Here is a 16,857-nt window from a genome sequence, read left to right as displayed (position 1 = left end):
GTGGATGCTGAACACTTTTCCTCCCAGGCTCCAACGAGTGTCGGAGTGGCCAATCTTTCTTGATGTAGTGGGAATCTCTTGCACGACTATCCCATTTGCAGAGAAAACAGCAGTACTTTGTGTATCCAGTCTGCAGACCAAGCAAGAGAGCAACAACCTTCAAATCGCCACAAAGCTGCCACTGATGTTGGTCATAGTTTATGCATCTCAAAAGTTGTTTCATGTTGTCATAGGTTTCCTTCATATGGACTGCATGACCAACTGGAATTGATGGCAAAACATTGCCATTATGCAGTAAAACAGCTTTAAGACTCGTCTTCGATGAATCAATGAACAGTCTCCACTCATCTGGATCGTGAACGATGTTGAGGGCTGCCATCACACCATCGATGTTGGTGCAGGCTACAAGATCACCTTCCATGAAGAAGAATGGGACAAGATCCTTTTGATGGTCACGGAATATGGAAACCCTAACATCACCTGCCAGGAGATTCCACTGCTGTAGTCTGGAGCCCAACAGCTCTGCCTTACTCTTAGGTAGTTCCAAATCCCTGACAAGGTCATTCAGCTCACCTTGTGTTATGAGGTGTGGTTCAGAGGAGGAGGATGGGAGAAAATGTGGGTCCTGTGACATTGATGGTTCAGGACCAGAAGTTTCATCCTCTTCCTTGTCTGACTCAAGTGAGAATGATTCTGGTGCATCAGGAACCGGCAGTCCTTCTCCGTGGGGTACTGGGCGTATAGCTGATGGAATGTTTGGAAAATGCACAGTCCACTTGTTTTTCTTTGACATACCTTTCCCAACTGGAGGCATCATGCAGAAGTAATCATTGCTGGTATGATCTGTTGGCTCTCTCCAAATCATTGGCACTGCAAAAGGCATAGATTTCCTTTTCCTGTTCAACCACTGGCGAAGCTTTGTTGCACAAGTGTTGCAGCATATGTGTGGGGCCCACCTCTTGTCCTGATCTCCAATTTTGCAGCCAAAATAAAGGTGATAGGCTCTCTTAACCATAGTGGTTATACTGCGCTTTTGTGATGCAAAAGTCACTTCACCACAAACATAGCAGAAGTTATCTGCACTGTTCACACAAGTACGAGGCATCTCTGCTAACTTTGGCTAAACAGAAATGTGTCCCTTTGCAAAATCAAACACTGACAAATAAGAGAGCACGACACTATGATTTCTAGAGCTGATATAGGGCAATTTGTTCAGTGGAGTGATGTAAGCCTCGTTATGATTGCATCATCCATGACTTCTAGGAATAACATGATGCAATTCATATCATGTATGACGCAATACCAGCTTCAGATTGCATCATTCATTGTTTTGCCTAAAAAGCAAGTACTGTCCAAACCCAGTCATAGATTTATTCATAGATCCAGTCAAAGATGTATTTTAGTCATTTCTGGTTTAAATTGAGATCCCTTCCCTTTATAACTCACTTATCCTCCGCCATTCCCAAGTCAAGGGTCGTATATACTGACCCAATAGCATAGCTTGAAAACTAGAGCCAATCAACAATTTTAAGCATCATTTTCGTTCTCAGTGACCCAGAATTAGTAAAGTTTGACTACATTTATTTCAGAAGCATTTTGGCTGTAGAGCAGTGAAATCAATATCCTCCTTCATACTCTCCATTGCTGTGAGGCCTATAAAAAACTTGATAATTCTTACACTACTGGTGCACTGAGAACATGGCCTATCACTAGGGCCCAATCAAATTCATGGTCCATTTTGGCCAATTTCACGGTTTTAGGATTTTAAAAATTGTAAATTTCATGATTTCAGATATTTAAATCTGAAATTTCACAGTTTTGTAACTGAGGTCCTGACCCAAAAGGGGACTATGGGCGGGTCGCAAGGTTATTGTATGGGGGTCATGGTATTGCCACCCTTACTTCTGCGCTGCTGCTGCTAGTGGTGCTGCCTTCAGAGCTGGGTGACCAGAGAGCAGTGGCTGCTGGTCAGGAGTCCAGTCCTGGAAACAGCGCCACTGCCATCAGAAGCGCAGAAGTAAGGATGGCCCGGTATTGTAAGGGGTCATGGTATTGCCACCCCTTACTTCTGTGCTGCTGCCTTCATAGCTGGGTCCTCAGCCAGCAGCCACCACTCTCTGGCTGTCCAGATCTGAAGGCAGCTGCACAAAGTAAGGGTGGATGGTATGGTGTTGCCACCCTTATTTCTGTGCTGCTGCTGGTGGGGTGCTGCCTTCAGAGCTGGGCGCCTGGCCAACAACTGCCACACTGACCACCCAATACCATGATACCCCCTACAATAACCTTGCAAACCCCCCGTATCTCCCTTTTGGCTTGGGACCCCCAGTTTGAGAAACTCTGGTGAAATCTGTAAAGTATAGGGTAAAAGTACACAAAAGACCAGATTCCACAGAGAAGACCAGATTTCATGGTCCGTGACGTGTTTTTTATGGCCATGAATTTGGTAGGGCCCTACCTATCATGCTGACCAATATTGTTTCCTTGTTCTTCCCGTTTGTCTATATTCTTCTGGTATCTTTTGTCTTACACTCAGATTGTGAACTCTTTAGGGCAGAGATAGTCTTTTTATTGTGTTTTAACAATGCCTAGCATAATGCAGTCCTGGTCCATGACTGTGGCTCCTGGGGGCTACAACAACACAGATAAATAATGAAATAATGTAGAATTTTGTATATTTTCCATTCAAACGGATTTGTCTCTTTTCTTAAAAGGGCAATGTTTTTAACGGAAAAAGTAGGAACATGTATAAAAACCTGCTCACTTTAACTCTAAAATGGTCCAATTTTCCAGTGGGAGGGCGGGGGGGGGGGGGGGGGAGAAAGAGAGGGGTGTCAAATTTAGGATCTTTTAAAAATTGGATCACTTAAAAATTCAAAAGAAGATATGAAAACTTCCACGTTGGAAGCATACACATAATGAGTTGAATTTTCAGGTGCTTTCAAAATAGATACAAATATGTACTGCTACATATTTAAGGTTAGCTGCATTTTTCCAATGTTACAACTGTTAAACTTGTAAATTATCAGTACGATGGGAATCCAGATTCCTAACCCCAAATTTTGGTTTCTTACACTTCAGGGTTATAAAACTGCTGTGTAGATGTTCAGGCTTGGGCTGGAGCCTGGGCTCTGGGACCCTCTGTGGTCTGGAACTCTCCCAAAATCTATTCAGCTATATGTATAAAAGGGACCCTCCAGGGTCCTCATACAAGTCCACTCAGTCCTACTTCTTGTCCAGCCAATTGCTAAGACAAACAAGTTAGTTTACATTTACGGGAGATAATGCTGCCTGCTTCTTATTTACAATGTTGCCTGAAAGTGAGAACAGGCACTCGCATGGTACTGTGGTAACCATTGTTGCAAGGTATTTACATACCAGATATGCTAAACATTCACATGCCCCTTCCTGCTTTGACTTGTAGGCTCTAACGTTATACACGGTTTTGTTTTTGAGTGCAGTTATGTAAAAAACAAATTCTACATTTGTAAGTTGCACTTTTACGATAAAGAGATTGCACAATAGTACTTGTATGAGGTGTTGAAAAATACAATTTATTCTGTTTATCTTTTTTACAGTGCAAATATTTGTAATAAAAAAATAAGTGAACATTCTGCATGTTGTATTCTGTGTTGTAATTGAAATCAATATATTTGAAAATGTAGAAAAAGTCCAAAAATATTTATAATAAATTAATTTAAATAGGTATTCTATTGTCTGACAGTACGATTAAAACTGCAATTAATTGTGAATATTTTTTTAATCCAGGTAATTTGTTTTGCGTTTTTTTTTTAATTTAATGTAATGCATTAACTATGATTAATTGACAGCACTAACAACAACAAAACAGTATTGCTCTTTACAAGACTTACGTAGTTAAAGGAAAATTTAACAGCATATTGTGATATGGAAATAGTATAAACAAACTTATTTACTCAAAAACGTATCAAAAGGTCAATTTATACTTTTAAACGTATTAAGGACACCATCCCCAAACAAACAGAACCTTAATTCCTCCACTAAAACCTGTAACTTCAGGAGGAAAGTAACAGGCAGTGCACACCATGGAAGCTTACCAGTATTATTCCTGCCCCTCAATGTTAATACTACTATAATATTTTAATTTTCATTTATTTTTAAATATATTTATAAATGACTCGTATTATAGTGGAGAATATAAATGTCATTAATTTCAATCCCTTCAAGCCACACGTTTATCCAAAGAGGTGAATAAACTGTATTGTCTAAGGTCTGAGACAAAAAATGTACTGGATACCTGGTTTTCTTTCATTACTGCTTTTCCGCTAAAAATTTTACTTTGAAGTGTTTCCTATCATCATTCCATTTTAGGGAAAGAAGATTAGCTCCTCATAGAGCAGCAATGGGGTTTGGGCTCCCTAAACCAACAGGTATCTTGAGATCTATGCAGCTCCTGGGACACCTGTGGATGGAGGCCTGATGCCTCTGCACAGATCCATTGGCAACTCCATTCACTAAGCAGCATGGCTCTTTCAGGAGTTGTACCCCCAACTGGTCTCTGCTAGCAGCTGCTTTCTGCTCCCTTCTCTGGGGTGGTTTTTACTGGAGCTGTGAAAGCTATTAGGCTGAACCATTATCTCAAGTGTGGAGCATAACACAGCCAAAAAACACAAACCTTCCCAGTTATAACCCATTTCTTTCTGGTAATGGCTTTAATGAAGTTTTGGGGGAAAATTGCTGGCTCGTTTTGTCTCTCCTACCCTGTGGGGGTTCCACGAAGATTGGTTTCTTTCTATTCACATTAACAGCAGAGAGGAATATAGCCACATATTTGCTTGAAAAAGTGCAAAAGGTGGCTAATAACTACCACACTATTTAGACTTTGCATACAATATATATCAAAATAGAGAACACAACAAATGACAAATGGAATCACTTAACTTAAAGAATTCCTTCCCTTTTTTCCTACCAATTTTTAAAATATTTGATGTATAGTTGATGGTAAGGTGCAAAATAAAATTTTAAAACAACTCAAATAATTTAGAATGTCATCTTGATTACAACACAAGATTTGTATTTTGATATAAGGGAATCAAAATACTGATATGGCAAGCTAAGAGTTTATAACAAGCCTTTCTGAGTAGCATGACTAGAATCTCAAAAAGCAGTAAGCAGCATAGGTCTTGTTAGGGTGACCATCACTGGATGACAGTGAAACAGCTTACTTTAATAAACTGTATTTCCATTTTAAATTCATCACTTCTCTGGAGGATGCATCAGTAACTAAGGGTGAAGTATTAGACATGGCAGTTTCCATTGCAATGAGGGTACACTCAAGGCAAAACTTTCATGCTCAGTCAGAAAAGGTAATGAACAACATAACATCCATTTACTTTTCAAATGGTCTTTCCTAGCTGTGGTCCCAAAATTGATATTTACTAGCTATTAGAGTTAAAGATGATCCATCTGCTGTTCCTTCTCTTTTTGCATTTATGCTAGTACAACAGATAACATCTGACTACTGCCTGCCACATTTTACAGCAGCAGACGCTGCTGCTGCTCTCAGAGGAGTAGGTCTTATTGTAACCCTTAAACAGGATCAGAAGGCAGTACTGTACATTTAACAAAGTGTATTTGGCAGGGGGAGGGGCACTAGTATGTGTTACATTTCTCATGGATTTTAAATGGAAAATTTACTGATTTAAAAAAAAATGGAATTTTCTGGTCAAGAAAAATAGATATATTTAAGAAAACTACACCTTTTAGGATTTTTAATTTTTTGATGCAGAATTCCCTAAGGAGTAAAGCTGCTTGCATACTTGTATCTCCAAAGATGGGCTAGAAAGTAATAAAAAGAGGGTGAGGGGGGGAAGCCATCTAGAAAATTTATATGAAGGATCATTAAAACCCTGTGACTATGCAGGCAGAAATGAGACACAGAAATGGGAGCTTATCAGATACACAGGGTTGGATGTTAGGATGCAGCGTTAGTCCCACATTCACTTGGGAGATAATGTAATGTGTGATTGAAATTCTTAGGTACAAGAAAGTCTGTGAAGTGTTCATAGTTAAAAAACAGGTTTCTTGCTCTCCCAAAGCAAGGAAGAATTCCCCAAAGACACAAGAGCCTGGAAGTCTGTATGAGTGACATACTTGAGAGCTGCCTGGACATGTGACCCTGAACTGACGTGCTGAAAGACAATTTTACTATATACTCATGCTTGCCTAGTAACATTTAGGGCTCTACTAGTTTGACTATTTTCTCTCACAGGAATCCAGCCAAAAATGGAAATTTACAATTTGTTGCCCGTGACGCTATGTCTGTGTTAATATTGTCTAGTAAATATCCATGCCTGTTTTCATGATTTGTAACTTTCAGTTCTATTTCATAATACTAATTAAGCACTGTAAACAAGGTACTATTTTTTAGGATAGCATGGTTCTCAGGTAGTTTCAGTATTATGTTTTACCACCAACAATGACAGACTAATGCCCAGAAACGCACTGCCTGTCATGTTTAACAATCATCTCCTGCTACTTATAAAAAATTTATAATAGTCTGCTCTATTCTTGTATTTCCAGATTAATAAGGTAATATTTTTAAAGCTTGTTGTCAATAACTAACTTACTTATATGATATGAATCTCTTAAAATGTGAAGTGAAAAACCATGACAATTACTTCTCTGTCTTCACTGATCATTCATTACCAGTGCTAATATACTATGAGGTTACTTTAACATGTGCCATTATCCATATTTAATTCTGTGTTTTCTGAATGGTACATCTAACTGCTGAATGATGCATAAAATGGAAACTGAGTTTTACTTCTTTCTGCAAATTCAACACATGGAAAGGTAATACTTCAACATTATTTGAGTGCTGCAAAACATCTCAAAAATGAAAAGTGCCAGTACGCACGATTTAAAAAAAAAGTCATTCCTAAAGAACAGTGTTCATCCTCAAATGGACTGATCCAAGTAAATCTGTATTCACCCAAAAAGATGATAGCACAATTATCAATCATTTTCTGTATTTTTAAAATATATTTTAAATAAAATCTGCTGGTTTCAATCTACCTAGGGTGGAATGAGTGAAGATGTGGAACTGAGTATAAAAGAAGTCAATGAGAAGAGTATCAAGGGATACTGAGCTGGTAGAGCACATGATGCAAGAGGAGAAGCAGCATGTGACTGGATATAGGCAAGGCCTATGTACTCTACAGCAGTATTTCTCAGTGACTGGTCCATGGATCGGCACCGGCCCCAAGATCTCCCAGACACAGTATAGGAAGGCAGCAAGCTGGTTCCTGCTATCAAAAAGGTTGAAAAACACTGCTCTGTAGCAAGCCAAAACTAGTTGTGTGGCAAGATCCCTGGAACCTGCAGTACTCGGATTGAAATACTGTGGCAGTTTAGACAAATTTTAAAAATTGAGTTTTAATTATTTAAATATAAAAATGAATAAAAACCAGTACAGCTGCCTACCGGCATAGTTTTTGATATTAAATATAGGGGCGTTTTAGACTGCTGGAACAGTTGGCAATTTTGACAATTAGGGAAGCATAGGCTGTAGGTTAGGACTGTGTGACAAGAACACTAAAATGATCAGCACGGAAATAGTTACCCATGCTAGTGACACTTATTTTAGAATCTTTGGATTTCAAAGTTAATAGCCATTAATCAAGTATTTGGCAGTTTATAGCTCTCAGAGCTATGTTTCCTTGCATTGGTATATATTCTGTTCACAATTTGAACAGAATTTGCCATTATATTGAGTAGACAGTTAAAAAAAAAAAAAGTATGGACTTCCTCAACTGTTGTCATGAGTTAGCCCAATTTAACTCTTGTTAATACCACATTTCTGTTGTTCTTTTATGGGGGATAACAAACTTTGAGAGACTGAACTACTATTATTGCATTACAATGCTCTGAAACTACGAAGAGCTGCTACATCATTGTATCAGTTTTAATTCTGTTTTACTAATAAGTGAAATATATAATCAGGTAGAGGGCTTTTTTTGGTATCACAGTTGTATCTGTGCTGATGAAAGGGAAGTTACGTACCATACTGTAACTGGAGTTCCTTGAGATGTGTGATCCCTACGCATATTCCACTGTGGGTATGGAACTCCAGTTAAAATGAAGTACTTAACTTCCCTTTCTTTTTCTTCTTCTTCATGTGCTGGTCCCTGTGTGTATTTCACCATGGGTTACTAGTAAGCAGCACTCAGAGAGGAGGAGGGAGCAAGGATACAGACAGTATAGCTGCTTGTAGAACTGCTGCCCCAAATGATGCATCAGTGTAGGAGTCCCGAAGCAAGGCTTAATGTCTCGTGAATGTGTGGATAGAATTCCATGTAGCCGCCTTGCAAATATCAAGCACAGACTCCTCTGAAGTGAGGCTACTGTGCGCTCGTAAAGTGAACCTTAATCCCATGCAGGGGAGGAACCTGTGCTGATAGCGGAGTAGGATACAGCCAGAGGTCCAGTTAGAAATTCTCTAAAAGGCTATAGCTTGTTCTCAAACTTGTTCTGCTATGGTACCTTTCCGATCTGTTTCATTCTCAGCAAGTAAAATGCCAATGCTCATCTTATGTTAAGGGAATTAAGTCTCCTCTCCTTGCTAGAGGCATGTGGCTTCAAGAAAAATTCAGGTAAGTGAATTGACTGGATTATGTGAAATTTCAAAAGTATTTTAGGAATGAATTTTGGGTATAATCATAGCAAGACCATATCCTTATGAAATACAGGGCATGTCTACCTTACAAAATTAAGTTGACCTAACTTACGTCGGCATATAGCCGCTGCAGTAATTACATTGCTTGTGCATATCTATATTTTGCTCCTTGTGTTGGCGAGGTGCATCCACACCAGAAGTGACTGACAGTGCAATCGGTACAAGGTGGGGTATCATGGGACAGCTTCAAAAACCAGTAAGTGTTGATGTAAACAATGCAGTGTCTACATTGACACTGCGGTGGCCTAACTACATTGACATTGACTATGATTCCCATGGAAATGGAGTTATTAAAGGCGGCATAGCAGGGCAGTTACATCAGCTGGAGCAAAATTTTAGTGGACACACTTTCACAGTTAGGTTGACGTAAGCTGCCTTGCATCAACCTAACTCTGTAGTGTAGTCCAGGCTATAGGGTATGGATTATTGACAATTAGTGCTCCAAGTTCACCTACCCTTCTGGCTGAGATGATGGCAACAAGGAAGGCAACCTAGAATACGTAGCTAGCAGTCTGAAGGATGGCTTAATGACTATGGAGAGCAATAAATTAAGAACCCAGCGATGGGCCTATTTCTGTACTGGCAAAAAAGTTTTGATCAGGGTCTTCAAAAACCTGAGTGTAACTGATTGGGTAAAAACCAAGTAACCATCCATTGGAGGGTGAAACACAGTAATTGTCGCCAGATAAACATATAGCAAGCTAAGGGAAAGACCTGTCATCTTTTGGGTAAGAAGACAGTCCAAAAAACGGAAATAGCCACCATCTCTGGAAATCTGTAATACTGCAGGACCCTGACAGAGAAATGTCTCCATTTGAGTACATTTTCTGGTGGAGACATTCCTGCTATTGTTAAGGATGACTCATATGGCTTCAGAGCAAGAGTGCTCTAGGCATGACGTCCATCCAAATAGCAAGCCATACAATGAAAAGCATCTGGGGTGGGATGTTTGACCCCACCACCTTTCTAGGTCAAGAGATCCAGAAAGGTTTGAATGCTTATAAGTGGGTGGGATGACATTTGTAGGAGGCTTTGAACCCAAAACTAGGCCATGTAGGGGCAATGAGGATGACTTGTGCCCTGTCTAGTCAAATTTTCTGTAGAACTTGAGATAGTGGGATGGGAGGGAAGGCATAACTGAAATTATCTGTCTAAGTCAGGAGGAGAGCATTGCCCTAGAGTGATGACTTTGGGCTCCCCAGTAGTAGTATATTTTGCACATCCTCAGGTCACAATTGGAGGTTCCCTACTGAGTGAAGATGCTGTTTACTACTGAATCATGCAACTCCCACTCATGATTGGTGGTAAAATGCTGGCTGAGGTTGTCTGCCAGTGATTTCCATAAATTGATCGCTTCCATACAGAGGGGGACAGAGCGTGCCCCTCCCTGCTTGTTTATAAGGAAGACAGTAGTTGTGTTGTCCAACATTATCAGAATGTGCTGGGATTGCATGACTGGTAGAAATGCTTTGCAGCTTTGTGTATTTCTCTGTTCCAAAAGAGTGATGTGCAGTGTGGGCTCCCCAGCCTATCAGGAAGTTTTTAAGAATGCCCATGGAGTGAAATCCATCCTTGGGGAGGTAGTTCCTCACCTTGACTGAATCCAGTGCCGCTCCTATAAATTCTGTGGTTTGTGTCCGAATCAAGGTAGATGTTCCCATGTTTACACAGATTCCTAGGGATGCTAAAAGGAGGAGCAGCAACAAAGCTGATGCTAAAACATCCAGGCAAGAACAGCCAGTTAGAAGCTAATCATTAAAGTGTAGGAAGATGGTGAAGCTGTCTTACCTGACTTGAGTTGCTACTGAGAACACTTTTATGAAGAGTCTCAGAGCTGTAGTGAGCCCAAATGGAAGTACACCGTACTGGCAGTGGTGGAGGCTCACCACAAATGTGAGGCATCATCTGTGAGAGGAGTGAATATCCACATGAAAGTATGCATCTTCAGGGTGAGAACCGTGAACCACATGCCTTTTTCTAGAGATATTATCAATGCTGATGTGCAGTTTCAGTTTTCAAATAAGAACATTCACTTGATGCAGTAGTAATCAGATAGGCCTGTTACTGACTGTAACAGGCCTATACCTAATCTGGCTAGAAAACTGGATGAGGTTTGTCAGAAACAATTAAAATACATGTACACAAATGCAAGGAGCATGGACAAAATAAAATGGAATAAGCTAGAACTACTGGTGTAGGTGGTGAAACAGGATATTATGGAGATTACAGAAACATGGTGGAATAGAATTCATGACTGGAATACAGGTAATGTTTAAGAGAGAGGGGAAAAAAGGTAAAGATAGTGGGGTAGCATTGTATATCAATGATGTGGTAAACTGTAAAAAAAAAAGTGATAAGGACAAGAGAGAATCTGTTTGTGTCAAAATCACTTAGGGGAAGGACTTAAAAAAAGATTTGACTGGGATAGTGTTAGGAGTCTGCTGTAGGCTCCGTAGGGTGAGACTCTGCTATGCACAGAGATCTCTAATATTACAGAGATAAACACTACTGGGAATTGTGTCATAATGGGAGACTTTACCAGCCCAAATATAGATTGGAGAATAAATGCTACTAATACTGGTGGGACTCAGTCCTGGATGCGACAGACTACAGTTTTCTTCATCAAATTATCACTGAACAAGAGGTAACAAGAGGTGATGCAATTTAAAACTTGGTTTTGATAAGTAGTGAGGACACCATAGAAGAGCTGGTCACAGGAAATAACCTTGGATCACGTGGTTGTGAACTGACTCAGTTTAAATTAATTGGAAAGATAATCAAAACCAGGTCATTAACTATGTTTTTTGATTCAAAGGGGCAGACCTTGAAAAATTAAGGGAACCAGTTAAAAGAAGTTGATCTCTTAAAGCTTATGCCCAAATAAATCTGTTAGTCTTTAAAGTGCCACTGTACTCCTTGTTGTTTTGTGGATACAGACTAACATGGCTACCTCCTGATAATGGTCACTCTGCAGCTCCCAGTCACCATGGGCGGAGGGGGAACCCCACAGCTCCCAGCCATCACAGTGGCAGGGGAAACCATGGAGCCACAACAGCAAAAGTCACAAACAGGTCACAGCTTCCGTGAATTTTTGTTGATTGCCCGTGACCTGGCCATGATTTTTACTAAAAATAACCATTACAAAATCTTAGTCTTACCTATAGGCAATGGAAAAAGGGACCGATTAGCAAAGAAAGCTACATTGTGGAGGTTGGAAAATGTAGGAATAAAGCAAGAATTTCTAAAAGTCAAGCTGAATTAGCTCTTGCCATGGAAATTAAAATATACAACAGATTTAGTTATACAAATAGAAGGAGAATAAAGAAGGATGCAGTTGGGCCACTATGGGGAGAAGATTGAAGATCATTTAGTTATGCCCCCAAAACTAAATAGTTTGCTTTGGTTTTCAGTAAGGATGATAATATGGAACATGGGAATGAAGGCTGATCAAAACACCATATAGAAATGGAAATCACAGGGTGGAAGAAAAACTCAAAAAGCTTCATGTGCTCAAATTGGGTATTTTGGGATGGAACTCGCATACAATATGGCTACTTCAGAAGCAAGAAATTTCAATAAATCTATCTAGTCTTAGTACTGTATGATTGGAGAATAGCTAATGTTGTACTATATTTAAGAAAGGGAAATGTGACCTGAGCAATTACAGACCTGCTAGTAGTATTCAAGACTTCAAAATAAACTGTGAAGAATATAATTAAATTATCTATAAGGTGGATAGAAAGCTGGCTAGACTGTCTGGCTCAATGGGTAGTGATCAACGGCTCGATGTCTAGTTGGCAGCCGGTATCAAGCGGAGTGCCCCAGGGGTTGGTCCTGGAGCCAGTTTTGTTCAACATCTTTATTAATGATTTGGATGATGGGATGAATTGCAAAAGTTTGCAGATGACACTAAGCTGGGAGGAGAGGTAGATACGCTGGAGGATAGGGATAGGGTCCAGAGTGACCTTGACAAATTGGAGGATTGGGCCAAAAGAAATCTGCTGAGGTTCAACAAGGACAAGTGCAGAGTCCTGCACTTAGGAAGGAAGAATCCCATGCACCGCTACAGGCTGGGCACCAACTGGCTAAGCAGCAGTTCTACAGAAAAGGACCTGGGGATTACAGTGAATGAGAAGCTGGATATGAGTCAGCAGTGTGCCCTTGTTGCCAAGAAGGCCAACAGCATATTGGGCTGTATTAGTAGGAGCATTGCCAGCAAATCGAGGGAAGTGATTATTCCCATCTATTTGGCACTGGTGAGGCCACACCTGGAGTATTGCGTCCAGTTTTGGTCCCCCCCCCCCACTACAGAAGGGATATGGACAAACTGGAGAGAGTCCAGCGGAGGGCAACGAAAATTATTAGGGAGCTGGGGCACATGACTTATGAGGAGAGGCTGAGGGAACTGGGGTTTAGTCTGCAGAAGAGAAGAATGAGGGGGGATTTTATAGCAGCCTTTAACTACCTGAAGAGGGGCTCCAAAGAGGATGGAACTAGGCTGTTCTCAGTGGTGGCAGATGACAGAACAAGCAGCAATAGGTCAAGTTGCAGTGTGGGAGGTCTAGGTTAGATATTAGGAAACATTATTGCACTAGGAGGGCGGTGAAGCACTGAAATGGGTTAGCTAGGGAGGTGGTGGAATCTCCATCCTTAGAGGTTTTTATGGCTCAGCTTGAAAAAGCCCTGGCTGGGATGATTTCATTGGTGTTGGTCCTGCTTTGAGCAGGGGATTGGACTAGATGACCTCCTGAGGTCACTTCCAACTCTAATATTCTATGAAATTAATGGAGGCAAATGGAAAAGAGGATGTAATGGAACAAGGGTTTACCAATGATAGATCATGCCAGACTAACCTGATTTCCTTCTTTCAGAAAATAACTGATTTTTTTTAGGTACGGAAAATGCAGTAGATCTATTGTACCTGGACTTCAGTAAAGTATTTGACACAGCTCCACATGGGAAATGAGTTAGAGAAGATGGGGATTAGTACAAAAATTGTAAGGTGGGTAAGGAACTGGTTTAATTGGAGAAGGTAACAGATTATGCTTAAAGGTGAATTATCGGACTGGAGGGAGGTTGCTAGTGGAGTTCCTCAAATATCAGTCTTGGGACCAATTTTATTCAATATTTTTATTAACGACCTTGGCATAAAAAGTAGGAGCGTGCTTATGAAATTCGCTGTTGATACAAAGTTGGGAAGCACTGTCAATATAGAGGAAGAATAGAATATTATACAGGAAGATTCGGATGACCTTGAAGACTGGAGTAACAGACGTGATGAAATTCAATAGTACAAAATCTAAGGTCATGCACTTCGGGTCTAATAATAAGAGCTTCTGGTACAAGTTGGGATCTCATCAGTTAGAAGCAGCAGAGGAGGGGGGAGACGTGGATGCATGTGATGCAGCTGCGAAAAAGGCAAATGCGGTCTTGGCATGTGTCAGGCAAGGTATCTCCAGTAGAAATAGAGATGTATTAATGCTATTGTAAAAAGCACTGTTCAGTCAGGATCACTTCCACCTAAGCTATCGCTTAAGTTTTCAGTTCTGTGATCAATTCCTCTTTGTCAAGATGAGGGCTAATATAGAATGCTGCCATGTTAGATGCAAAGAGAAAATAGCAAGTCTTAACATTTTTTTTTTTAAAGTTAAGTGTAATTTTCAAATGTGTCATTACACACTGGGTCAATAAAGTAATCACACTATCTAAAAACTTCCTTGGATGCGGTTATCCCTCTAAGCCCATCACTTTCTCCATTCCCTTTTGGTGACAAATGCTGGTCTTAAATTTTAACTAGCAAAAGTAACGTAAACTTGGGAACTGGATTCTCCCGCTCTTTAGCAAGGAGAGGGAATAAAACGTTGTGAGTCACAAATAAAGGTGCTGCTAAAAGCCACCCCTCAGCAGCAATTTCCTTAAGGCATGCTCCTTTCTTCCTCCTATACCTAAGAGGATATATTGCTCACCTCAAATCTACCTCCTCCGCCCTGAAGAGTCAGCTCAGTCCAGATCATACACTTCTCCCAATTTAACTGTTTATATATAATAAAGTTATATCCCATGTATTTGCAGAATAAGGGACTTAGACCCACCCCCCAACAAGCTTTAATTTACTGTTTTTACTTAAGCAATAAAATGATGGCTATACAAAACTCTAGTGAAGGGTGCCAAGTGAGAGAGAATGGCTTTCTGAAACAGCAGAGCAAAACTTAAGAAAAAATCCTTAAATAACTACTATATATATTTACCTTTAATATTTTAATTATATGCAAATAATTCAACTGATCGTCATTTTTTTCTAAATAGATTTTACAGGGTTTTTTTTTTTCCTTTCTAGAAAAAATGTGTAGGCCTTACATCAGGCTGTTTTAGAGTCCCAATTTGCGTACAGAATGATATATTACGACTTGTCCTTTCAGCTCATGCCTGAAAAGGCATAATAGGTATGACAATCTCAGAAGCACATACTGATCACATTTTAGCTGTTGATTAGTTTGCTGGTCTGGTTTCGACTCACAAAAAGCAATGAAATTCACAATTAATTTTTACTCCCATCACAGTTAATACCATCATGAGCCACAATGGCTGGCAGTAAATGACATCAGAAACATTACATTCTGAGCCTCTTTTCAAGGAGAACTAGTTTTCCAGCAACTTTGAATTGTCTTGTTTTTGTTGGTTCACATCAAATCCATAACCTTCTTTTAATATTGTGTGTGTTAAATAAGGTTTGATGGCCTGTTATAGTAGACAAGTTTGATTATATAGAACTAGCATTAAAAATATTCTACCTGAATTACAGTAGTTAATGGTACATTTTATATCCCATAGAAAATACCATTAAATTTAAGATGTTAGTGTGAATTCTAAGTCACATCCAAATAAACCAGCTAGCCTGAATAGGAAACATTAGGCAATAAAAGAGATATTGACAGCTTCACTGCAATACTTTTCACAGCTCTAATCTGACAAAAGCATGAAAAGATTGTCTTCTGTTTTCCACATGCTATAGCATTAAAGGCATAAAGTTATACATACTAAGAAACAACTAAAGAATTCTCCTTAGTACCTTTTTCTGCTTCCACTATTAACCTCCCATGCACCCACCCAAAGCAAAAACAGATTTACAATAATATTAGAAAGCTCAGACATGGCTTTTAAAATATGGTGTGTTTCGCAATTTTCTGGTGGGGGGGAGGAGAAAAGAGTATGAAGAACATGACAATATCTGTAGATAAGAAATATTTATCCTATGCAATGTCTAAGTCGAAGCTAGTTCAAGACAAGTACACGGTCATCTGCCAGCCGGGAGGAGGGGGGTAGGGGGGAGAGAAGCATATTCGATTAAAATGAACAATTCCCATTGTTGTCATGAGACACTACAAAATAGTAAAGATACTGAGATTACATGAAAATATGAGGGTTGGCTGCATTCAACAGAAACTGCTTACTATTCTTTTGTACTAGCATATTATAAAGATATATATACTAACAGGAATACAATAAAACAACCATAGCATTTTGCTTCTTAAATATTTTTGTACTTTAAATGCTGAAATGTCACAGCCCACAACTCTGAAGATCACTGATAGAGAAAGGGGGGGTGGGGCGCTAAGGAGCTCATTACAGATGGAACTCAGCAGTTTTAATCATGTAATTTTCAGGTTCAACTAAAATGTCTGCTGGCATATGGAAGATAAAGACATTATATTCATTTCAGTAAAAGTCCTGTTGCAGTCATTTTTATAAAAGTAACAGAGAATTTCATTATTACTTACCGAGTCCTAAAAGATCAATAGTAGGTTCTGGTGGTTTTTTCGGACTTGCTTTAGGCTCTAATTGCTGATCCTCTCTCTTCTGAGGCTTTAGAAAGAAAAATATTCATACTCATAAGTTTTAAGATATATGGTACAAGGCTTCTTTAATACGAATAACGATTTTAAGATTTCTTGAATACATCACAAATAAAATTTGTTTTCTAGACTAACTTTGCATATTGACGTCTGATTACAGATTCTGTTTTCTAATGAGAATGAAGTACATGTGGAGGAGAGATGGAAGGAAAAAGAAAAGTGAAATATACCCTATTCTTTCACCAGTTTTACGAAAATTCTAAATACAATATAAACTACAGGATTATTTAC

At 39.5% G+C, this 16,857-nt stretch overlaps 1 protein-coding gene across 2 annotated transcripts in view; it reads right to left on the bottom strand.

Annotated features, from left to right (window-relative positions):
* Window positions 1–16,857, bottom strand: part of SMAP1 (small ArfGAP 1) — a 208,350-nt gene that overhangs the window by 38,501 nt on the left and 152,992 nt on the right. For both annotated transcript variants that reach the window (XM_005280077.5, XM_042848861.2), the window contains one exon: window positions 16,492–16,576. In XM_005280077.5, the coding sequence (XP_005280134.1) occupies window positions 16,492–16,576 (85 nt within the window). The remainder of the gene's footprint in view (window positions 1–16,491; window positions 16,577–16,857) is intronic.

The sequence above is a fragment of the Chrysemys picta genome, chromosome 3 (assembly GCF_011386835.1).
Source record: "Chrysemys picta bellii isolate R12L10 chromosome 3, ASM1138683v2, whole genome shotgun sequence".
NCBI lineage: Eukaryota > Metazoa > Chordata > Testudines > Emydidae > Chrysemys > Chrysemys picta.
The sequence above is the reverse complement of the archived record's forward strand: the minus strand, read 5'-3'. Positions and strand labels throughout refer to the sequence as shown.